The sequence below is a fragment of the Chaetodon trifascialis genome, chromosome 23 (assembly GCF_039877785.1).
Source record: "Chaetodon trifascialis isolate fChaTrf1 chromosome 23, fChaTrf1.hap1, whole genome shotgun sequence".
Classification (NCBI taxonomy): Eukaryota; Metazoa; Chordata; class Actinopteri; order Chaetodontiformes; family Chaetodontidae; genus Chaetodon; species Chaetodon trifascialis.
The window spans coordinates 11,018,038-11,044,017 of record NC_092078.1 but is presented as its reverse complement, the minus strand read 5'-3'; the positions used below and the strand labels follow the sequence as shown (position 1 = coordinate 11,044,017).

At 44.1% G+C, this 25,980-nt stretch overlaps 1 protein-coding gene across 8 annotated transcripts in view; it reads left to right on the top strand.

Moving 5' to 3' along the window:
* The window catches only part of ppargc1a (peroxisome proliferator-activated receptor gamma, coactivator 1 alpha), a 248,725-nt gene that overhangs the window by 189,157 nt on the left and 33,588 nt on the right, over nt 1-25,980 (top strand). For 3 of the 8 annotated variants that reach the window (XM_070993105.1, XM_070993101.1, XM_070993100.1), the window contains exons 1-2: nt 22,417-22,611; nt 25,757-25,936. In XM_070993105.1, the coding sequence (XP_070849206.1) occupies nt 22,564-22,611; nt 25,757-25,936 (228 nt within the window). In that variant the 5' untranslated portion in view covers nt 22,417-22,563. Of the gene's footprint in view, nt 1-22,343; nt 22,612-25,756; nt 25,937-25,980 lie in introns of those variants that run through there. The other 5 variants (XM_070993099.1, XM_070993103.1, XM_070993102.1 and 2 more) reach the window with 2 other exon arrangements.

The following is a 25,980-nucleotide window of genomic DNA, read 5'->3' as shown; positions in this document are numbered from 1 at the left end:
TGCTCAGCTAAGCTAACCGAGTGCTTACTTTTTGAGGATGAGCAGCAAGAGGATCTTGTCTTCTTTATAAAGGCCAAAATGGAGATTTTTTTTATTTTTTATTTATTTTTTTTTATTTTAAATGTAGTGGGTGTAGTCTGAAGTGGCTTCTGAGGTCCTTTGTTTTGTATTCAGTTAGAGCAGTCTTGTGGGGAAATGACTTCCTTCAATGTTTCTCTACAACTGGAGCTGTCATATTATCCTGGGTTTAATCTCAAACACTAAAAAAATCTCGAAAAAATATATCTGCAAGGAAACAAAAAACAAGATTGCACTCAAACACTTCGAAAACAGATAATTCAAAAGCCTTGTGCTGTTATTTAGAAATAGTGAATGCATTTAATCAGTATTTTATCACACTAGAACTTGTATTCCTTTTTATAGTGATATTTTATTGGTCTTTGAAGGCACCATTTTGCTGACTAACCATTGGTGTTCATTAGACGATGCATTTTGGAGTGAATCACAAAAGTCACATCCCCAGAAGGTTAAACAAAAGCTCAATCCACAACAACAAAAACAACAACAACAACAACAACAACAACAACAACAACAACAACAGCAGCAGCAGCAACGCTGTGGAATATAGTTTATGAGGCAGACAGCTGTACTGAGAGTGGAGAGGTCAAACTGCAGGGGTCAGAGAATGTGAAACAGGAGGGACAACCGGGCTTGTGCTGGTGGCTGAGGCAGGATAGAGGTTTAGCACCGGTTGTAATCAGCTGCACTCGAGCTACGGTCCGGATGTCACAGTGACACAAGTGAATATAAATACAAACAGAGACATAAATATGAGCACACGTGCTGACACACAGGCACACGCATGCACGCAAATGTCTGACAGAGATAGGTACATGTACACTGTCAGGCATGCCTGCTGGTACACATGTGCTGCATGTTTGTCAGAGATGATGTAAAACAATGCAAATCTGTGCGATTTCTGTCACATTCACATGCATAAAATGTCACACCATATAGTTGTCTTCACTCCCTTTCTCTCTTTAGTGTGTTGCTGCTTCACCCACTGTTCTCATGTTTACATTCATCACGCTCCTTACCTTACCTGCGCAACAACAAACCTCGTCAACTGGTGCCCAGCAAGTCGTTATGCCAAGTAGATGAGCTTTTCAGTGCAGCGGATTTCCTTTTTTCACTTGGGGGTCTTGAGTCACCGTTGTCAGCAGGGTCGGTGTGTTCAAAGTGCTCTCACGCCTCACAGGGCTGGGGGAGGTGGGGGTTGCAGAGGTGGACATTTCCACCACCTACTGCCCTTAAAGCTAATCATGGAACAGCCAACCCATGCGGCTTCCCCGCTTGAATCACAGACACAACTCCAGCGGAGCTTGGAGGACTCCCAGAAATGGTTCAGATGAGATATTAGCTGCCATAAAGGTTCTGCTTAAGTTGACATATTCATATTCTAGGCTGTATAGAGGTTGGATGTTTCTAAATGGAGAAGTACACAGTTTATTAAAAGGAGAGTTAAGAACAAAAAAAAATGTTGAATGAAAATGAGAAAATGTGGAAAAAAGAGGAATATGGGAAATTGAGCTGCAGCTGTAAGCCTTTGGTGTGATAAGCTTATCTTGGTTTGAACCATTTTAATTTAACAGTCGAAGCAAACAAAAAGAATATTTGATAAAATATTGCAGGGGTAGGCTGACCACTTTAAAAAGAAGGCTTTGGCACAGTCAGACTTCATATAACAAGCTACTCAGGGGATGCAAACTGAATGTGACCAGATGAGACAGTTCTACACGCTCTTCCCCTTCGCAGAGTCCAACCCCCTGCACGGCGCTCAGGTGGGACGTGGCCTCGGACGAGACGTGTCACGACTCGCCTGATGGGATCCACGGAGCGGAATAACCAGGTCCGACAAACAGTCCCCCACCTCCGCCTGCCAGTTTTTCCTGTTCCCCCCACGAGCAGCCCAGACTTGACCAGCCGTGGGACGTTGGGGAGGGACTGGGGAGGGGGGACGTTTGGATTAGACCTGATCCCTTCAGCTTTCAGCACGAGCTGGAGGATGGCTGAAAAAAAAGGCATTCTATCAGCGAATTAAACTAAGATTCATCCAGGGCTTATGTGATTAAAAGGGGAAGAGGACAGCATCAATTAACAAAATCCCTCCCCAACATTTTCGCCAATATTTGTTTGAGGACGTGCTGTCTGCGATGTAAGCCCCTTTTGATGCCGTGCACAAATATTTGGAGTTTATTTCACTGGGATTTCTCATAGAAAATGAGCCTGTGACTTTTAATGGGCATGGGAATTTAAAAGAACACATTACTCATGCATGTTGAGAAACTGACATGTTTACGCCTCGACTAGGAACAGCAACAAAACAGACGTATTTTGTCAGTAAACTTGACAATTCTATTTTAATGGCTGAGGAATGCTGAAATATCTGTAGCATGTGCTTCAAAAGAGGATCCTGGCTTATTCTTTAGGAGGCAGGGTTAACTCGGAAGACCTTGTCTTTGTGTGTCACCTCAATATGACCCCTGCTGAAATGTCACAGCGAGCGGACTGAGCCATCGCAGAGAAAGGATTTTACAACACCTTTGTGTACAGTGTGTCGCCATCTCATTAGCCCTACAATATGGTGATCTGACATCCCAGAGGGCTCTCGCCGCTCCCGGAGACGTTTGTAATCTCGGTTGACACCGCTCCCCCGTTCATTGTTTCTGGCGCCATTGTTCACCCGCCACATCATCGACTAGATAAACCACGGACATGTCAGTTACAATTGGCTGCCCCCTGATTAGCCGACAAATGCACAAATGGCGTGCACGCAAGCATTAATAAGAACACACTCAGAAGTCACATGCAAACAAGTGGCAGCTCATAACCGTGGCCTTATTGCTGTACAAGTGCATCCTTAAAAGTTGCTTCTTCGACTATTAAGCCTAATTAATGGGCATAGTGTGGAGGGGCGATAACCGCTAAACAGCGATTATCGGCCAGCGTGACACTCAATAAAGAGCCACTCTGCACACAAAAGCCTTGGCTGCAGTGAACGGCTAGTGTGGCAGAGAGGAAAAGAAGAAGAAGAGAGGAAAGGGGGAGGAAGTGCGGGAGGAGGAGCAGTAAAGGAAGGAGTTAAAAATGAGTGATGGAGGCAGGCAGTTGTTAAAACATACGTGGTTGGGGTGATGCTGGGAAGGGAAGAGAGGAGGGAATAAAGCAAGGCTGAGTAGAGAAAAGGGTCCTTTATCCTTGATCCCCAGAGTGTGGACTAGAGTGTGAGCAGCCAGATCAGAGGGCTCTGCCAGCCATCAGGGGGTTCACGCTAGTGTGGCTGCAAAGCACAGTCTTCTAAGACACATGGAAGTGGCCCCTGGGTACATGCTGGAAATAAGATGTTACAAACAGGTTTTGGGTATAGCTGTGAAAGCCCTGAGCTTCAGCCAGCGACGACTTTGTCAATCTATCTTGTTTGCTGACACGCCGCACCCTCTGTTTCTTCCACTGTGTATTAAAGTACAGACAGTTTCTATTTAATGGTTCTGTTTTTATCTCTTTTTGTCTCCTGTGCACACTCGCCCCGTGTAACTGGGCAACATTTTCAGAGACGAATCCTGACGCGGCTGCAGCAATTCCAAATTCATTTGGGTTCGATCAGTCTGTCCATTTGTTGCGGTAGAGGAGGTGTCAATATTGTCTGTTTTTGGTAACGCCTTTGTGAAGGTGTTTGCCATGATAGAGGTGGATAGACCAGACAGCAAGAAATAAAACAATCTCTGTAAGAATTTCATTTTCAGCTGCAGGCCACTGTTACTGAATTTGATATTTCTCTGCATACTTCGAGCACCATCTGACTCACTCTGTTAATTCAAATGATAATGCACAGGCCTTTCTAATATTAATGTTTGCTGTGTTCCATCATATCACCTCACAACTGTAATTCAATTTAAAAAAGTTGACAAATGTATGAATATTTCTCCACTGCTCAGGAAGCGAGGAGGTACACATTTATGACAGCATGGATTATCCGTCGCCATTAAGACCAGAATGGGTTGTGTTGGCAGGAGGGTATTTCTACAGGTATTGGCAAGAAGATGAAATACGCTCTGGGAAGTCCAGTTTGAGTAGCACATTCATGAATATTAAGGCATATCAGATGCAAAAACAAAGTCAAATTTCATATTTCTGTGAGATGGGATTTTACAGCCCTGAAAGTCATCACAGTGACAATCATTTTATTGTCTGTCTCAGCTTTAGTGAAGTAAACAAAAACCTACACTGTTCATGCTGAAGTTGTTTAGTTTTGCCAGTGGCAAATTAATATGATTGTATGATTTTGAGGCTAGTGGTGTTGTCATTATCATCTGTATTAAATCTTTAACGTCCATTACAGCAGTGAGTTTTAAGCTGGCAAACATGAGGAAAACTAATTGTCATGTGTCCATGATAATTAAAATAACTGCAAACTTTGATTTTTATTGATAGCTTCATAAGTACTAACATAGATCCTGAGATAAATTCCTACTGTTGTGACCGGAAACACGTTGCTGCCCTTATCAGTCGAGTTTTTGCTGCAGTTGCATTGAAGTTGCAGAAACTGCACAGTTGTAACATCATTAAAGGAAGAACCACGTCTGATCTGTTCGTATAGTGTCGGCTCACACTGTTGCCATCGACATGGTCATGCACAGGCACCAAAGGAAAGTCTGCTGTTCTGTCATTTGTAGTCGATTCACAAGTCTCAGCAGATCGTCTCCTGCTTGTTTGTGGAGGATGTGGGAGTTGCTGTCAGTTCTCGATGTCAGAGAACTAGCAACGCTGTTATGAAGTAATCATGGGCAGATGCCATGCTCGACACAGTGGCAATAGCTGCTCATTACCGAGCGTGTTCCTGAAAACACAAAAAACAAGCATCACTGATTATCATTAACAGTGACAACATATACACATCATGTATACACAAAGAAAATCTCAACATACTGTATGTGTTACATGATTTATAAAGTGGAATGTATTCCAGTGTGAGTGAGAAATACAAGGCTGCTTATATTGTCTCTGAATCTCTAATTAGGAGTCGCAGTTTACTGCTTTTCCTTGACTCAGCCTGTCCATAAGAACACCGAATGTGAAGAACAAATTCTTTTAAAAATGCTCTCCCAAACAGATGCATGTGGAAGTGCCAGTGTTGAATGGTTGCAGTTTCAGATGCTGATGTGTATCCATGCCTTTTGACTGTTTTGGCATCTCAGGGCAACAACCTTTTGGGAAATGATTCCGAGATGCCAATGTGGGCAAAGATCTTGCAACACATTTTTTGCAACAAATTTCAAATGTATCCACATTGCTGTTGGCATGGCATTAAGATAATGTGTGAAAACCAAGGGCAGGGGGTGACAGTACAAATGAGCTTGATGATGGAGACTAGTTTGCATGTGAGAGGGTCATTAGGAGAGAGGGAGCTTCATTCCTTGCAGGATGTCACACTCCATCAACAAGCCGACGTGTCGCCTAGCCCAGGCATTCATTTTTCACAGGAGCTTCTCAAACCACATTCATCCCGTGAAGGTGTTTGTCTGGGACATATGGACCTTTCATCACCCTCGTTCCCTCTGTTTTAGGGGGTTTTCCACATTTCCACATTTGGTTGAGCCCCCCCCCCCACACACACACACAGCCATGTTTGATCAGTGAACTGAGAGCAGTGAGATGGATTATTATGAATGAATTAAAAGGTGTTCTTTCAAAGCAAGAAAAACGAGTCTATAGTGCTAACTAAATAGAGCCATAACAAAAAAGACGTGCTTATCTATTATTCTGGCTGCAGGGCTGTGGGTGTGTGCGCTTTGTGTGAATGTGAGTATTTGCTGGTGGGGCGTGGGAGGTTGTTGGGGTGATGCTGAGCAAGATCAATGCCTCATAGCCCCCGGAATCCTTTCCCAGTTTGCGATTACATGCTCATCTCAGTCCAAAGCAGCGCTAACTTCCACGTGATGTGCTGTTTGACTCCGGGTTGCCAGTTCGGCAGATACCTCCAGCCTTGCCGCGTCAGGCGAACCCAGTTTCCCCAGGCTTCATATTTATTAGCTCTGATGTGTGTGAGCTGGCGTGCAGCACAAGCAGCCAAGCGAAAGCGCAGCGGACGCAAACCATGCTTGACGTGGCCATCTCATGTGGAAGGCGAGAGTAAATAAGATTCCAGCAGGGAGGAAAATGCACAATCATTGCTTGGGAACTGGGGCCTCCCATCATGAGATTCATGCAAACCTAAGCAGGCTCCTGCTAAGACTCCTCACTGAGGCTGAGTTAAAGTCCTCACCCAGTTAACCATTCTTTAGTGGTTAAGAATTGACTTGAGGAATGTGCCTGGTCTCTTGCAGCAGCTAGCTTAAGCTGGACCTACGTAAATTAGCTTACACCACCGCAGGTTGTGCTTGAGAAATCCACCACTTTCCTCCCCCTTGATTTCTAAATGTCAATCTCCACAATATCGTCCCCGTGCAGAAATGCTGCCCTTCAGCATGACTGAATTCTCTTGGGGAGATACATGAAAAGACACAGGGAAATTCACTGCTATCAATAGAAAAGTGTCCTGTGTTATTACAACACTGGGTGCACTCAAGTACAGGCTATAACTTAATCTTCGTGAGGAAATGGTGTTTGGGGCCTGGGAAAGAAAGGTAATTTGCAAGTCAGAATAGTGGCTTTAATAGAGGACTTGAAACGAGGTTACTTGATATCGAACAAGTCTAAAAATCTGGTTTCCCAGCTATCTTGTATGAAGACCACGCATTACTTAAAATAGCCAGCAGAAGGGCCAATCATAATACTTTATTTTGAGAATGTAATTTTCTCATGCCTTGCCAGTAATTAACCTCCACACAATAAGGTATTGGAAGCACCACAGACACAATTCCAGCCCCACAGTTTGTTTAAAAGACTAGGCTATATGATAGGCTGTGTGTGACAGGGGAAATGGAGGAAGAAGGAAAAAAGGAGCCAAGATTCGACTTTATCTTCTGCAGGGAGCCTTTTCTTTCGCATTCTCTGCCTGGTTTTATTCAAAACTGCTGTTTCTTCACTTCTGCTGAATTGGGTTTTGTTCCTGGCTAATTCCAGCCCGTCTCAGTCCAGGGCTCGTGGGAACCGCCGCGATCGCTTACAATCACTTCAGTCAAACACCTGGGAGATAATTGACTGGGCTTCGGTCAAACTTGTTTTTTTTCCCCCCTCTCTCTCTCTCTCTTTTTTCCCTGAGTCTTCACAATGGAGACAAAGAGCATAGGCACAAAAAAAAGATCAGAATCACTAAATCCATTCCCAGACAAGGCACTGTATAGATGGTCCGAGAGCCAAATTGCCTTGCCCCAGTCTGGGCCAACTGAATGTGAAAATGGTTGAGGAACGGTTGTGGTTTGAGCTTGGCAGTCCCCAAGGAGATGTAGTGTTGGAGAACATAACGGTGAAAAACACATAGACAAATGTATTATCTTTTTCATACCTCAACAAATGCTTCCGGACCTCAATTCCCAAACCCAGAACCTGTAACATAGCAGAATTGTGTACAATAATTTCTCATTTGTGCAAAATTGTGAACCCTGGCAGGCTGATGTTACAGCTTGCTGAGATGAATTTAAGTTTTGCCCTCTTTGTAACAAGCTGTGGCTTATTATACAGTAGGTGCTGGTCAATTTATTTTGGAAAACTTCTAACTGCTCTATGTGAGTCCTCCTGTATCTTTGGCCCGGTGTTGTTGCATTTGCCTGCACCCAACACGAGACATGAAATCCTGTTAGGTCTCATTAGTTTAGCATGAGAAACTGAAATGTTAGGGTTGAAAAGTGTCTTTCTCACAAATACAAAGCATTAAATCTGAAAATTAAACATCCAAAAGCAGTTGAAGTATTGAAGTAGACACACTGAAAGGCTCTGAAATGTCTCGGCAAAGGTTTCATGTTTAAGGTCTGTGTGCAGTTCAATTGTCAGTTTTTATGTAAGCTCTAAAACTATCTTAAGTGGGTAAAAACCTATGAACTGTCCATTGATGCCTCAGCCGGGGCCTCGGGAGGCTGTATGAACATCAACAGCATCTTCTCAAGGCTCTATAACATTGATGCTCGGAGGCCACTTCAATTATCCCACAGCAGTATCACGCTCACTGCTCCCAGATTTGATGGCACACATTTCTATTCAAGAAGGAAAGGGAACTAACTAATCATTTTTGAATTAGTGCATGGCAGCAGCAGGAGCAGGCATTTAAATCGCACTGCTATTAGTCATCATATAGTATCTAGACTTAACAGTTTCACTGTTAAACATAATCATGTCCTAGTCTCATTATCCACGGGAAGTATTTATTATGAAACAATTCTGCAGTGTGCTCTTATCAGTGAATGCAACTTAGTGAATTTGTGTTATTGACTCGCTAATCTTATTCAAGGTCGTGATCCACTATAAATAAAATCCATATAAAGGAACCTCGTAAACAACACTGGACTACTGAGTTGACTTCTTATCTTACACTTGGCAGCACAGTAGTCCTCATACATATAGAAACTGATTTATCTTCCATACCATGTGGCCACCTCCTGATGAGAAATCACATTTTAGCATGGAGGTGGTTATATCCTTGGCCTGTTTACTCCAGCTGCCTGCGGGGCAGAGGGTAAATTGAGGGTAATTATTATTAGGGTATGGAAATGTTGACAGCTTTACATAGCCGAGCCTGCCTTGCTCGCAAAATGACTCACAGGAACACACAGTGACACAGTAACTCACACCTGTTTATATGGGAGGCGCTCCAGCATGGACCAAAGCCTCTGGAGTGATTTCACTTTGGGGATCTGTCTTCCCGATACATCTGTTCCCTCTCATCGTTGGACTGTAAAGCTACTTTGTGGACAATGTATCCCTTCATTATGAGCGTGGCCTCTCTGCGGCCAATGCCGTTATCCTTTGTGACTTGGCATGCGCATGAAACAATAATTGCTTATAGCTAATTCTGAGATGACCATTACCACATGCTACAGCAATGCTCTGCCAGTATCCAGCCCTACCCCCTCTGACCACAGCTTCAGTAATGCCCTCTTAAGAAATGCATGGAGTGGACAAAAAACGATACCCTTTACCACTGAAATCAAGCAATAAAGGTAAAGAGCTGGCAGACTCAAGTGTTTCATTCCCGTATTAAAGTCGATGTATTAAAGGAAGTCAGTGAACATGGGTTAATGTATTGTAAATAAATACATTATCTTGTCTGGGTAGTTCCTATAACACCTCCTCTTATTGCATTCTTTGTATGGGATGGAAATAACGTTGGTTCAGCACGTCCATCAAAGGTCTGTAGGTGTAAGGCAGGAAGTCCTCCACAAAGAGGATGTGAGTCTCCTCTTTCTCATTATGGTCAGACTTTGGGACGATTTCAGTACCCAGATTGTCATTAACGCCAACTTCACTGGCTTCTCCAACCATGCACAGATTGTACTCATCACAATGTTCCTGTCCAGAGCAGTGATGGCATCATACTGCTTCAAATGGTCTTCTTCAACTTCAGTTTGATCTTTCAGCTTGAGGAAGTCATCCTGATGTACACCACAACAGTGGGGCAGATTCTTGATCAGTCTGTTGGTTGGTTGAGTCAAGCAATTCTAGCTGAATCACGTCAGATAGATTATGAGCAGCAGAAGTTGTTTGACACTGAAGACTCCCATGATCCTGTGCCACTCCACAATTTTAACAAACTACGTCTTTTGTTTAGCAACCTTTGAAAAATGGTACCAACGCCCAAGTGCCCAACCTGCAGTTTCTCCAATGGCCACTTAAGGCTAGATTCAAAAGCGAGTCAATCCCCATAGACCCCCATGTTTTAATGCCAGACTTTACAGCAATGATAAACATGTTGACAGCCTGATACAAAAATGGCTTTGGTCTCTATAGCTATTTTCTTTGTTCATGACAAAAGTACAGGAGGTGAATTATTATATAGCTCACTATATTAAGGCTTAAAGTTACGCATCATTATGGAAACAGTCACTTTGTTTGACAGCAAGCTGTTAGTTAGGTCTCTGCAACCAGGCTTCATTCAACCCATCTCAGCTTCGCCAACACTCCACTTTTCCACTTTTTTCTTTGCCCATTTTTGGAATCGCTGGGAGTTCATCACTGTCAAGATGGCAGTATCGAAGAACCTATGTCACATAGGTTTCACAATGGTTCAAATCCCAACCCACCCTATGGGTGACGTCACAAACACTACATCCATTGTTTTATACAGTATATATTTTTATTCTTTTGATTGAGAGACCCCTAGCGGCAGAAATTACACACTGTGCATTTAAAATCTAAAATGTCTTGGTCTCATTGAGCATTTATGTCTGTGCCAGCTTTAGATCTGAGTATAAGGGGGGAAAAAAAATTGTTGCTAAGGAATGGGACGATGTAAGCTATTCTGTCCATCCCTTTGAGCGATCATCAAAGTCTTAAAGAGTCTGCACATGTGATCTCTCCAAGTTGTAACCTACTCGGGTTGCAGCTGAAAGCATGCGTCGATGGCTTGCATCTTAGCACTTCTCCTTGACTCCTTGAACCCTCTGCTATAAGGGGTTCATACAGCAGTCATAATGATGTCATGACAGACTCCGCTATTGAATGTTCCACACCTTGTACTGCACCTACAAGTATGTTACCAACATAATGCAACAAATACAATACATTTTTGTCATGCATGTTGAGTTACTGATACTGTTGTATTATCACAGTGGCATTTGCCCCCACATATTAGTATTATGTTGGTTTCTAGCTTGGCTTCCTTTTTCCTCATTTTCTAGTCTACATTAGGATGACTGATGTCTTGAAATAAGAACTGATACCTAAGAGATGATTATCTGCAACACTGTAGATAGAACATTAACAGATTTTCTTTCCATTATCAGGCAGGAGGAAGATTAAATCATGCCATCTTCCAGTTCCATATCTATCTTAGTGCTATGGGCTTCATGCTGGCTGTTCTCACATAGGCTTTGGCTGATGGAGGAATTTTTCACATTTCTGGCCCATTACGCTCGGGTGGGCCTTGATGAAGCCAAAAGTACCTGCTTTAATTGCTGCATTTTATAGACTGTACACAAGGCTACCCTTGCTAAATACAGCATGCTTAGATTAATGGGAGCGTTCAGCGTTAGTGCATTTTTAATGAGGACTGGAGGCTGCCAGACTACTTTTCTATATGATGAGGCACACTTTCCCCTTCGTTTGTGACGCTGGCACGATACGTTGTGGCGCCCCAGTGGCCGCCAGCTGGTATCCAGTGTGAAGCCAGGAGAAAGCTGGTGTGCCTAGTAAAGCGCATCCCACCCAGCAATGACAAGCAAACAAACAAGGCTCTCTGTTTGGTACATTTTTTTAAGGCGAGCAGAGCAGCTTGAAATGCACTGTCTGAGATGTAAATACCCACATTCACCGACACACCCACCCACACAAATACACACGCATATACAGAAAGAGCACTGTGCACACGGACGGTTTGGTATTTTTCCACTTTCACACACAGGAGTGCACCTGTTGTCACCACAAACACACACACACACACACACACACACACACACACACACACACACACACACACACACACACACACACACACACACACACACACATATGCAGAGCTTATCAAAGCAAAACAAGAGTTTACAGGCTGATATGTTACAGGATACAGGGTGTGACCCTGATTTACATTTGCATGTGGAGTGCAATGGAGTACAGAGAGTAGAAACGGCAGTCAGCAGAGAAGATAACCCCAAACATTCACTCTAAATTTATGCCAGGATCCTATTCCCTCTCACTGAATTAATGCTTTAATCTCTCCCTCTTTGTTGCATGTGTACTTGGGCTCAGGGTGTGTGTGTGTTTGTGTGTGTGTGTTGGGCATTGGGAGGTTGGGGGTGGGGGATTATATTTCTCAGCAGCCACTGTTTTAGTAGTTCTTCCAGAATGAAAGAATTTACCACCGAAGTCCGGAGCCTGAGAAATTGCACCTTTTGCCATTTCAGTCTTTCCTCTATTCAAAGTCACACCAGTAGTCCCCATCAGTTCTGCTGTCTTTGCATTTCTCCTCCACAAAGAAATAGCTAGTATTCTTTAATGGAAGATTACCTTCAAATGCAAGCTTAAAAGATTATGCGCTTTCATATATGTCTTTGAGGTCCATTATTCGATGTCATTTCTTGAACATTCAGTCCTGTCCCTCGCTTTCCCATCTCTCCTCTTTTGGTTGTTCTCTCATTTATCTGTGTATCTTTAATTCACCACTCTATCTATTCCAATAACACTCACCTGCTCGTATTGCGCACTGAAACTTTCTCTCTTTCTTTCGCCAGACACCGATGTCAAATCTGTGACTTAACGCACTCCATCTTTGATCCCGCGGCTCGCTCGGCATGCAGTACCACCAACATGTCTGCTGACAGACCGTATTCATAATTTATTCCGCTCTAAAATGAAAAATCAAACGTATGCTTGGGAATATTCATTTTTTTCCCCACCGCCATCCTGCCACCTGATTCCTGGCTTTATGAATTATTTTGACTATTGGTAATGATGTCCTGTGTTGGTAGGCCATTACAGGAGAGGAACTTAATTCGCCCATTGTTAATTAATTGCTTCATTCTTGGCGGGAGTAATAAAAATGCTATTAAGTAAAATACCTCTATCATTAACCTAACTTTGTTAATATGGGTATCAGTGGGGCTTAATAAACAAAAGCTGTAGTGCCTACCGCCACACAGGGGTAATTAAAAATGCACTGTCATTAATTATCTTGGATGGAAGATCGTCCAATGAGTTGGAGTCTTGTTGACTCTTCCCTTCCTAAGCCACGGCTCCATCAGGCACTCAGTGAGTTTTTATCAGGCCCGGACTTCCTGCTGTGTATCTGCAGCATACGCGTCGATACGCATAAAACAAATACATCCTGCAGTTACACAAATTTAAGTACTTCATGTACTTTCGAGCTGATTTTTTAGCACAATAGCACATTTGCTTTTATAATTATATAGCCCACAGTTGGGTGCTTTGCTGGTGAGTCATCATGCTGAATAGCACACAGCTCGTCTCAAATTCTAACAGATGAAAGACGGGAATTATGCAAACGGCTATAAAATGTGTTTGGTCAAGAAACCATAAAGCAATTGTCAGGTTAAATAGCTCCTATCTCGGCTTGTATAAACAGGCGTGTTTGCACCATAGATAAAACCCGGTGATAACTGCAACACCTTTTGGAATTTAGTGGAAGTTTGTCTGTGTGGATCGGGTACTTTTCCTGAGAGGCTGGGCACATGCACAGTGCCATGAATGAAGCTGTATGAGTAAGTCGTATAACTTGACAGATTCACAATGGAAGCAAATCTCCATCAGTGAAAACTTCCACAGGTAACAGAGTGCATTGACATTAATTATGTGCATGCTGTCAAACAGAACTCCCTGGCGATATACAAAACCATGACTAACAATAAGCACCGATGCTTCCGGGAAGCTGCAGTAAAAGGATAAGTAAGGTCAACTTCGTTTGTTCATTCCAAAGCCTTCTTGCACTAAAAACAAATGACTTCCTTTAAGTCTCTGCAAACACACCAGAAAGAATCAACCGAATTGCCGCAAGATCTTGTGTGTTGCATCAGTAAATTGAGAAGTGAGCAATATTGTCAGTGAAGATGTTAGCTTTGGAGATATTCTCATTTGTTTGTTCATGAGACAGCTATGACAGCGCTCATTCGCAACAGGAACGGGCCTTGAGATTAACATTGCCAGCTCCATGTCGAGCCGAGCTCGTTGTTTTCTCCCTCTTCCCTATCTCCGTCATCCCTTTTCCCCTACTTTTTCTTTTTTCTCCCCGTCTCCATCTTGTCACATTTCTGAAAAACTGGCGGCACAGGCGTGAAATTGATGTGATGAAAAACAACTGGGATATCTCTATGAGCCATTTGCTTTGCCGTTATGGCCACCCTCTCTCTCCTCAGCATGGCTCGAGGCTTTCTGTTGCGATTGGGGGCATACTGCAAATTAGCCAGCAGCTATCTGAGGTTACCAGCCAAGTGCATCACTGACCTCGCTCCCTGCCAAGTTCACCCCTTCTGGAACCAGTTCCACGCTCAGTTTCAGCCCAAACTTTGTTTCAGTGATGTCGGCTTTCTTCGGTTTGCTTGGCGTGTTTAAAATTCTCTCAGAACCACGTATGATCCATAATAATCATGTTCTTTGGCACATCTTTAATATTCTTGAGTCAATTGAATTTATAGAGAGGAGGCGGCGCACATTTAATGTTGCTCCTTAATGTAGCTCAGAATTGCTTTTACACTGACAAATGGCTGCGTATACTCTGAGTAACTATGAAATAATAATCATAAATAGGCGTGCGTCTACGCCATACCTGCTTACATAGAGCATCATCCTAAAGCCTGGCGGTGAATTTCTTTTTTTTCACTGACTTCCCTAACAACCGAGGAAATATAAGGTGCAAGGGCAAATAAGAAAAGTCTCCCCTCAGTTATGTTCATCCTAACATCTCCCTCATGAGCCATGAAATCGGGCTCTGACTTATCCCGGAGCTTCACGTTTACAAGGAGAGATAAGGGCAGTTCAGACCTATTGTTGCAGCCAGCATGACCCTAAACATGAAAGGGCATCTTGGCCATCTCCCATTGTGTGCAGCTACAGTATATATTGAGCTGCATAAACCCGTCCTTTTGTGTGAACTGAAAAGAGAGGGGCCTCTTAATTAAGCCAGCGAGAATGTAAGTGACTTCCTACGTGCATAAATGAATACTCAAGAAAGTAACTGTGTCATCCCGGATGTGGATAAATGAACAAGTTGCTGAACGCAAGCGGCAGTAAGTGGGTTAGCATGTAAATAAATGAATAAGTTAGCAAATTAGTGTTTAAGTGTGTTAGCATGTAAATAAATGAATAAGGGAGTGAATTACAATGCCAGGGAGTTTGCGGGGTGAACAAAGGCGTTAAGGAAGCGAGAGTGTCAGCAGTGCAGGGGAAGTTGTTGAAAAAAGCCTTTGAGGACACAGTTGTTCTTGTTGCGGGGCAGCGCGACGACTGCAGCTGGCTCGTGCATGTCATATTTCCTCATGTACAGATGACATGCCAATTACTTCTTAATTACATGCGTCATCTGGACCAAAGTGCCCAATGCCAGGGCTGATTAATCCTGTTTATTGTGGCAGTGATGACAGTCCCGGTGGACACAGAGCACCACAAAACACACAACAAGGGATTATGGGAGGGACTCGGAGAAGGCTGCAGGGGACAGGACAGCCAGGGCAAGCAAGGGTTGACTGACTGAATGACTGCCTCACAGTTGATTTCGACCACTGATGATCAGATATTATAAAAATAAGTGATAGGAACCATTTTATTTCCAGGAAGTGGAAATGGCTGGAGGCACAACAACATTTGACTGGGAAAAAAACAACAACAACAACAACAAAAAAAGCTGATGTTGCCGACTCATGAGGAAAAGCCAACACTATTGCTCAGCACAATCTGCAATATGCTTACACACGCTTTCATGTTGATGGACGGCTGCCAAGTCATTTGAATATCATGTCCAGTTAAAATTCCGATTTTACACACATCAAAACCAATTACTTTCTGTCATCTTCACAAGCGCATCTCATTATTTCTTCCAATTTGATATTGCTAACGAGGGGGAGGGCGCATCTGCAACAGAGTTTTATTTCCAAAACGTGATAGTCATGAGAGGGCAATGAGGTCGTGTTAGCAGTGGAAGAATTTGTGTGTGTGTGTGTGTGTGCGTGTGTGTGTGTGTGTGTGTGTGTGTGCGTGTGTGTGTGTGTGTGTGTGTGTGTGTGTGTGTAGACCTTCCTGTAAATGAATACGTAGCACATGTGTGCCAGATAGTCATCGTAAGCAGGAAGATTTCTGACCGTGACCGGAATATGCGGGGGAGGGGAGGATGGTAACCATTAGATTAACACTGAGATAGTGGACGTGGCGGGACTGGCACTGGGAGGCCTTGGGAGACCGAAGGGGGACAGCGAGGTGGTTTATCTTCAGATGAGCGATGGACCAGCTGAGCGGAGCATGGTGAGCTGGTTGCTGGCCCCCGGTTGGTCTGCCCCTTTGTTTCAGTCCGCACTTCCTGTCCCCAATCACTCCTCCTTGCGCGTCTTTCTTCCCCTCCTTCCATATCTGCCTTGGATTCATTCCCCGTCTTTGTCCACATCTTTCTATCACTCACGGCGGCTCACTCCCTCTTGCTTTTGTTACTCCCTGTCACACTCTCTTTCACCATTAGCTCCATCTCCATCCATCTGCTCCTTTTGTCTCTGTGCTTTTTCACGAGGATGCCTTGGCAAAAATGACTATTGACTGTGCCTTCCTCACATCCCTGCTCCGCTTTCCTCTTTTTTTTCCTTTTTTTTCCATCGCTGTGTACTCCAGCAGTACATGCTCCTTTTAGGAGGTGATGTGAAGAGTAGTAGAAATGCACCCTGTAAGGGGAAAAAAAGGTGATGATACAATCAGTTTTATTGTGCCGTAAGGATTTTTTCAGGCTTGTGGTTATACACCCCGTATGCAGGCTGTATGAAAGAATTGCAATTCGCATGCATTTTTTCTCCCTCTCATTCCCCTTTTCCTTCTCTTTTCATTGCTCAAAATAATTAGACTGCAGTCTGGACTCAGGGGTGTAACGTTTCTGCTCACGTTTCCATGATACAAGAGTAAAAGGAGGAAAAAAAAAAGAACTGGTTGTGCTGCTCCAGAAATTTCTACCTGTGTGTCACCAAACACACACACACACACCTCCACCCCTCCTCTCTCCCCTGACGCTGTTTTAACGTGGAGTTCCACAAGGCACGGTGCACTTCAGCTGACCTAATTCTTCCCTGGCGCTCTTCCAGTGCTAAGAGTACATAAGGACTGCGCTGTCAAGGTATTCAGCCCTGCCTCTCTATTATTTTAGAAATCAAGCAACATCTGTTGTGCTCTGGGCCCTCCTCGTGATTCACAGGAGGCTTTTGCAGTTTGCAGAAAGATGCACCTAAACTCGCCTGTAGCCAGCAATGAGATCTCATTAATATATTTTTCACATTGCAGAGTTCATTTTAACTCCTGCTGCTGTTTAGTCTTTTAGTCAAAACATGAATTTAGATCTTTAAACATGCAGCACACTGTCCTGAAGAGAACTTGTAAGCGTAAGCATGTCAGCACAGGAAATCTTTAATGCCTGTGTATTACCTGATTGCCCTGCTGCACGTATCATTGCTTTTACAGGCCTTGGCTTTTGACTCAAGTTTAAAGTTTGTACTAAACTTCAAAAAGTGCCTTGCTGGATATTCAGCATGACAACAAGCGCTATTTTCATGTGCCCTTTCAGTAGAAAAAGATTTAACTGCATCTCCTCCACACAAGTGCATCTCATTTCCTCTAGTTACATTGCCGGGCATGTGGCATCTGTTTGAATTTTACAGCAATTTCAAAGTTTGGGTTTGTAGCATTTTAAGCACGCAGGGAGCGCGCAAGTCTTGTTTATGTATGTGTGTTTGCAGCCCAAACCCTCATGGTCCATAAATTTTAATATTCCTTGTGAGTGCTATACCCAAGCAAAACACAAAGTGCCTCACAAGTCCCTGCCCTGAGCGCTAGTTTAGCACAGCTCTCCACCAAGACGCATTACACACCAGGCCTGTGCTCACAGCTCACCCTCTTTCTGCCACCACTTTTCACATGCATCTTGCATGACTCGCTGGTGATTTTAAACAAGCCCAATAACAGCCCTACAACACGCGGCTCCGAAGGGAGACTCCGGCTCGTGTCGCCATGCGACCGTGATATTATTCATCTGCGGCTGCCGCTTTTCCCCAGCTCCTCCAAAACAGAGCTGGAGCAGGGAAGGGGAGGGTGGAACCGTCCTGTGCTGCGCCCCAGGCTCCTTTTTGTGTTTACCTGCCCCTGCATGGGACTGATGCTATTTTCAGTTCCAAGGCTCAGCCATGGCTAACTGGCCCTAGCCTCTTCATGCCATTTGCCTTAATAATGGGGGCTGGACTCTCTGCGGGGAAAGTAGCCGCCATCCTGAGAGTGGCTAAATGACACAGTGGAGTTCATTGATGGAAAGGATTACACGCTTGCACGCAGGGCAGCAAGGCGACGGGTTCTCTGAAGGGCACTACAAAGAGAGGCGATGTAAAATCTTCACAGGGGTAGAATGCACGAGCTTACTGTATGTCAGAGGGCGAGCGTAGGAATAATTTGTGGCGTCACACTGTTTATCTTGTTGTAATGCATGAGTTAGGAGCCTATGGAGGCCAAGCAGATGTATGGACCTTGTGTGAGGTCTTTCTCTGGCACGGAAGAGTAACAGATTAATAAGATAAATATTTGAAATATTATGCTGTGTTAGTTTTTTAAAGGACACTTTTTAAGCTGTGTGCTCATTTGACAGCACGTTAGAACCTAATATTTGCACAATGTATCCATTTACATTTCCTGCAGACAGTTCTGTGTGGCATTCCATCCTATGTTACTGTTGACTGTTGGGAAATGTGATCACTTTCTTCTCTAATAAAGGAAACACAGTATGACTTGTCAAGGAGAAAAAAAAAAATCACCCAATCACCAAAGACCTGAAAGCACAACAAATGACAAAGTGGCAGAACAAAGCATAAGCTGTCTTTTAACGGTCCCGAACAATAAATGACTAGATGCAGCACTCTGTTTTACCTCTGCCCTCAATTAATTCACATGAATCCAGCCACCATGTATTAAAACGGCCAGATGCTAGGATAGATTCTGTTGGGAGCAATGACATGCAACAAAGTGATATGAATCATCCCCCACGCTGTGCAGCAGCGCACTCTCAGAGGGCCAGTGACACAATTTATGGAAAAAGGAAAACAAGACGCAGCCACTTGAGTATGGATGGACTGTCAAAAATGACACTGTTTAAAAAAACAAAAAAAAACAAAAACACTGTTAGACTGTGTTAGAGTTAAACATGTAACCATAATTTCCACTCCGGGATCAACACACTTTCAGCTCTTTAACAGAAATGTTAATATCAGATTCAGTCTGACGCCAGGAATGCAAATGGGAGACTCTGTACCATTAGTCAGGCCAGGTTGAATATTCAAACAAAGATAATTATCTGTGGATTAGCCTCATTTTGGCTTCGAGAGCTCCACTCGTCAGCTAACTCTGAGGAGAAATTGTTTAATCATGAAGACGTTTTGCTTTCTGAGGACTGCCAGCAGCACAACCCGATTGAAGTCTGCAGTTTGTCCACATGTGGAACCGGGCATGTTCCTATGAGCGTATGGGAGAGTTGTCACATTGCATTATTTTTGAGTTGCGAGCCAAAAGTTAGCAATTAACCGCCAAAACAGCCGCTTTTAATTCATCGTGGTTTTAATGGTGGCTTTTGAGGTATATTTGTCTGCAAGGTTCCGCTCCGCTGGTCGCGATATTCAAAGCCTTGGAGAGGTTTCAGGAAGTCAGGTCCATGGAATGACAACATGCTCTGCATCAAGGGGTGCAAACAACTTTTCACACTCCACCCTATAGATTGTGTCCCCTCGAGACGTGATATCTATAAGAGCTGTTAAATGCAAGGCCAGTGTGAAAGCAAGACCCAAGGTCATTCTTGGGAGCAGAATGATCGGACGCGCCGTGATGATGGCCCCCATAGCTGCCGGTGCTTTGCCCCAAATATCTCCTCTGATGTGGGCTGCTAAATATTAGAAGAGGGACCAAGTGTGCGCACATCCAGGCAAAAAATATTCAGGTGCAAGATAAAAAATATGCATCACTGCAGGGCACAAAGGAGAAAGGTGTGCCTAATGTTCGGCTCCAAATAAATAGATTAATAGAGGATTAAACTTTTTTCTTAGCTACTAAACATCACCTGTTTCTCACTCTGTGCCAGCCTGGGACAATCTCTCCACTCTCGCCCATTCATTAGCAGCAACTGAAACAAAAGCTGTGGCATTTCAAAGATTACCTGGATTCGAGCAGGGCTGTAGAACCCCTTTCTCTCTCTTTTGAAATGATTCCACTATCTGCAAATCTCTACCGCTGCACGCATAAATATCCAGCCTCGAGCAAGAGTGTGTTTGTAGCCCCCCCCCCAAAAAAAGAAGAATCAAAGGCCATTCAAGAAAGGAAATCATAACATTATATCTATATTTAGCTTCCGTTGTCTTAATTGGCATGAAGAGTACAATCAGATAAGCCTTTTGACTGTGACTCACATGCTGCTTCAGGAGAGGGAGAAATATCGTTTACTAGCGTGTATCTCCTGCCAAGATGTTTTTTTTCTGGCAAATCCGTGTTCATCAAGGTGCTATTACTCAAGCTGTGAAGAATCTATTTGACCAGTAGCAACTATCTGCCGTTACCTCCATCTGTTAGACACAATAACACCATGTAGAGATGAGAGGTTATTTTAACGTCACTTTTTCGTCACTTAAATCCTGAGTGTTTTATCTCTGCCGTGGTCGCCATCGAGCCCCATGTCGCTCCCATGCAGCCCCCTATATTACGGTCTCTGTGGTCCTGGTCCATCTGGGCTCTGTGAGGTCACTGCACACGCCACCTGCTCCGATCAGGTTTCGCCGAGGCTTCTGGGTAGCATCTCTGGGCAAGCGTGTGGAGGCAGATGTATAGATTTAGTGGTACAAATGCCCTCAGATACCCATAAGCATAACACAGGCACATGTATTATGTCTTACAGCACACACAGGCCATTCACTGGCATACTCGCACTCAATCTGCAGCCTTTACATTTGCAGTCCCAGAACTGTTTTACAGGTTTTTGTGTTTAATGAGACTTTACTGTATGTGGTTCACTAGTTTAGGGAGACAATTGCTCCTGGCATGCTCAGGTGGACTTAACAGGCTTAGCATGTTCCATGGAGTGAGTTTCTTATTACAGAAATGTACTGTCAGACCTCGACTTTCCTGAAAATAATATCGAAACAGAAACAGTCCTATTTGTTAAAGATCTCATGCAACAGTGTAGGTTTTAGAAGAATTCATAATTTTCCAGCTCAGGCAGTCCCTGTGTGACAACAGCTCCTGATCATTTCCATAGAGACTGATGTTTCTGCTAATCAGAGGGAGACAATAGCGTTTCGGATTGAAGAGACCTGCAGTCAGCCCAGGAAGTCTGCCCAACAGAAAAACCACTTTGTTTGAAATGTCCACAGAGCTTTTGTTTTTATTTAACCGAAGCAGTGTTGCCTATACACGTCCTGTTGACACTGTATACATGCTTGATACTGCCACCTGTCCTTTTTATTGCCTCTGAATGGACAAAGAAATACTTTGCGAAAGACTGAATTACCGTCTTTGATACTCTACACGCCAAACACACACATTTTAGGTGACACTCTTGTCTGGAGTTAACGCAGGAATGGCGCAAACGCTGTGTACTAATGATCTCGTAAATGAGCAGTAATTGAATTAAACATAAATGAGAGCTTTTTCTATTCATTTTCCTGGAGGGTCATTGCGTGACTCTTCTGTTATTTTCTCCATGAAATGATTGTGCGTCCGGGGATTTCACTACCTTGTGTTTTTTGCGCATTCTTGCAGGAATCCCGATAGGTGCGGTCACATCTTAACAGCACCAGCTTTGTCAGAGGTTTGCTGTCACTTTTTAAGGGTGCTGGAAAAGATCAGGAGGCGTCAATCCAGCAAACTCCCGAGGTGCTGCTCAGTCCCATCTGCCTCCTGAAGACCCAGCAGAGGAATTCACAAGGGATGGCCGATTATGGGCATTAGAGGGAGCTCACCAAAAAGAACATGGATCCTGGCTGTCCATATTATAATCCTGACCTTTCTCTGGTTTAATGATTAAAAACTACAACCCAAAATTTGCGCACAGGCAAGATATTTGCGACCATTTGACGTCAACGCTGCAAAAAAAAAAAAAAAAAGCCTGGATCCTTTTATTTTGTTCCTTAAAACATTTTCCAACAAAGCTGAGCTTGAGTCAAAGAATTTAATTTACAATATATTATAGCTAAGCCCCTGGAATTCATGTGAAGATCAGTCTGTTTGCTGAGTGAAATTGCAGAAACTCGTCCTTTTTCACAGCCTGCAAGCAGGATTTGACTTTTTTTTTTTTTTTTTAATCTATACAGCCTACTGTTAGCGCATGTAGAGGCAGATAGATCATGATACGGTTTTAAGCTGGACATTTTTTGCAGTGCACGGAGAGGATTTTACTATGTGCGCAGCCAGACCCCGCCTGCTCACTGCGCGTCACTGGCGAGTAGTGTGGACGCGGAGTCACTCCCCTGCCTACTTTTAATAGCTTTGTCATGTGATGGAAAGCAGTTGTAAGACAGGTGCCCTCGGTTCATTCTCGGCGAGGGGCAGCAGTTGCCTGTGTGAGAGCGAGTGGGAAGCGTGTGTGGATTTCTTTTTTACTTGACTTCTTTCTTTTTTTTCTTTTTTTTTAATTTTTTCTTTTTTTTTTCTTTTTTTTTATTTATTTTTTTATTTTCCGGACCGTCATTCAGTGGCTGGATGGCGTGGGACAGGTGTAACCAGGACTCGGTGTGGAGAGAATTAGAGGTGAGCGCATCTAAAAATCCGACTTCTTTCATCTTCCTAGCCCTCTGGACTTTCTTTTTTTCACCTGGAACGATGGACAACAGTGACTATCCGAGACAGCGATTTGCACATAAGCTCTCCTCTTCTCTGCTCTGCTCTGCGCTGCTGCTGGCGCTGGTGGCACGCCGGTGTAGTGCGCGTCTGGACGCAGTTGAGGATGCGGGGGATATACGACACGGGAATATATGACAAGTGGAGGGAATGTGCGGATTCTCCCTTTTCACCTCAGTTTAAGATGTAGTTGCTGTAATGCGTGCAGAAGCTCGGGACCATCGCTTTCCCCATAGGATCTCTGTTCAGACGGAGCGAGCGCTTGCAAGCTAGCGGATATCTTTCCAGCCGCGCTCCGGTGCCGAGAAGGCTTTCATGGCGAAATGACTGAAATGTCTCAAAGTCAGGTATTTCGCTGACGCCACTGACGATAACAGCTCCTTTGATGTGTTGTAGCGCATGGTATTTTCAGAGGCAGGAGCAAAGGTTGCCCACACTGACGGAGCGCTGTCTGGCATTGCGCAGGAGCATCATAATACTAACGGTCCCGGGCACGTCTGTATGCCAACAGCCCGGCCGGAGGAGCGTTGCGCTGCCCGGAGAGCAGCATCGCATCCGGCCAGGCTTGATCATCTTACATTTGTGCGGTTCATTTTATCTCCTGCGTATTATTTGTATCCAAGTTATTAGCTCCCATCCGGCCTGTCTTTTTAACGTTGTTCTTTATGGTTAAAGTGCACACGGATAATCAAGCACATCAAAAGGAGGCTCAGTCACCTCCTTTTCCCCTAATTTGCCGGCTCCGTCCAGCTTGTTATGGACGTCCAGGTCCACTTGGGTCCAGGCTACTTGTCTGCATGCAGGAGCTGATGCCTCAAAAAGGTTTTCACAGCAACTACATGATGTAACTGCAGTCTGGCTTCATATCTGTGGTTATCTAGGCTGCGTGATGAGAATATGGGAAAGAACACAGCCTCTACTTCGTAAAAAGTAAGGATCTGTGCTTTCCGAGCGATTTGGGGATTGCTTTTCATTCAGAGGCGCTTCCTGTGCACTTTAATCACCGGAGCAGACGCGTGCCTTGTCACTTTAGCCAGGCGAGCTTCAGGAGAGCGTCTCCCTCGCTGTTGCGACTGCGATAACGCTTGTCTGTCAGTGTCAATCCAGCAAATGGACGCGTTTTCTTGAATGCTGCCCCTTTCTGTTTGAAATGTACGCACTTAGACTTAATAATATGCAGGATCTTGCTCTTCCAATGAGAGAACTGTCATCCAGTTCCCCAGTCTTCCCTCTAATAATCTTCTCCTAGCAGGTGCTTTTATGTGCGGTGCGTGCGTAAATCACTGGAGCGCTGTGGTGGAGCGCCCCGATCGTCTGTCTGGCGGCGCTATTTCATTAGTTCACCAACAAGTCCATAAGATAATCGCGCATAGGACGTCCAGCCGCTGAATATCCTAACATCTTTGCAACATTTTTTTTTTTCATTCCGTGCCTTGTCACGCTGGATCATCGCAGGGGGAAGCCTAAGACGCAGTGAATCTGTCCCCTTCGCTGTTGCGGCTGTAACATAACGGATTTGTCTCATCATAGTCTAAGTCACCGTGTATTCGCGTTGGTGCGAATCCGACGGCAGATGAACTGTGACACCGGTGTCTGGGCGGTTTTTCCTACTTGGCACAGCATCCGTCTCCCAGCTTTGCCCTGAGCCGAACCCGACTCTCATCCTTCTTCGCTCTGCGGGCCAAGTACCTCGCGGCCTCGCCAGGGGACGTCTACCATATATCTGCCTGAAGGCAATCCTGTAGCGTTCATACAACGGCTGACGTGTTGTCAACAAAATTAGGAGTGTGTACCCTATTAGACGGTAGACGATGAGCTGTTTTCTCAGCTTGGATTTCCATGTGCACGGTCACAACTCTGGTGTCTATTTTCCCTTTTAATGATCTCTGGCTGTAGATCTCAAAGTTTGCGTGGAGCACACAGACAGGTTTGGATGACTGTTGCTCATTTCAGCTGTTGGTTTCCTGCCTGAGGGGTTGCATACGGAAATGAGTGCATTATCCATAATAATGAGGATAATTCTGCTGGGCAAAAGCAATTAATACATGGAATGGGAATTCTACATATGTCTGCAATTAAATAGATCTTGCAAGAAGCCGGTAAGCTTTGTAAACTTGTTGCCTCCTCCTTCTTCGCCAGTAAAACACCTTTTCACGTCACCAAGCCCCTGTTAATTTCTAGTCCAGATCCCCTCACTTGCTGCCAGAGCAGAGCTGCTGGTTTGTGCGTGGAGGAAGCGGGAACAGCTGCCACATGCAGTTCGAATTGGCTAGATTACAGAAAAGTGGCTGGTGGATCACAACATTTCAACAGGCAGCATTTAGCAGCATGGAGGCCAGCGCCAGTGTCAGAGCTCGGGGAGTGATGGTGGGAGGACACGGTGTACTGCAGGGTGGAGAGAAGCAGGGTGGAAACAGGTTGCAGGTTGTTGTGCCAAACCAGCTGATCTGCAGCCTCAGAAGAGATCAAAAGATCTGATAATGATCAATAGAGTCAAGAGTGTGCCAAATGAAAGTGGCAGACATACATCAAGTGGTGTACTTAAGTACAATTCCAAGTAAATATTGTATTCTTTACTTTGATAAGATACTTTCCGGGTTCATATTCCAAATCCAAAACATAATCGTAAACAAATTGTGATGAAATAATGTAGATTAGATGATCCCCAGGTCAAAATTCACAAGCTACCCAGCAGTATGTGTAGCAAAGAAAAAAAATAGCTCCACCTTTACCAGCTGCGGCTTCAAAGTAATGCATGCATTAATGCATCAATCATTGGAATTCAATAATATAATAGACATTATTCTGAAAGCAGCTGTTCTGCATAATGAGAACTTTTTATACTATAAGTATGTTTTGTTGGTAATACTTTTGTACTTTTACTGAAGTAAAAAAATGTCATTGAGATTAGAAGTTTAGGCTTGAACTCTTCGTATGTTATACAAATGTATGCTTGAAACTTGGCACAAGGAGTTCTGTGTCTGATTTGCATGTGAAGGGTAAGAGATTTCTTTTTTTGTCTGACCATCCTTGTCATTGTTTCCTGTTTCTCCAGTGTGCTGCCTTGGTTGGCGAAGACCAGCCCCTCTGCCCAGACCTCCCTGAACTTGACCTCTCAGAGCTGGATGTCAGTGACTTAGATGCAGACAGCTTCCTGGGTGGCCTCAAATGGTACAGTGACCAATCAGAGATCATTTCTGCTCAGTATGGCAACGAGGCATCCAATCTCTTTGAGGTAAGAAAAGCTTACTCTCGTTCACAACACTCTCTATTAAATTA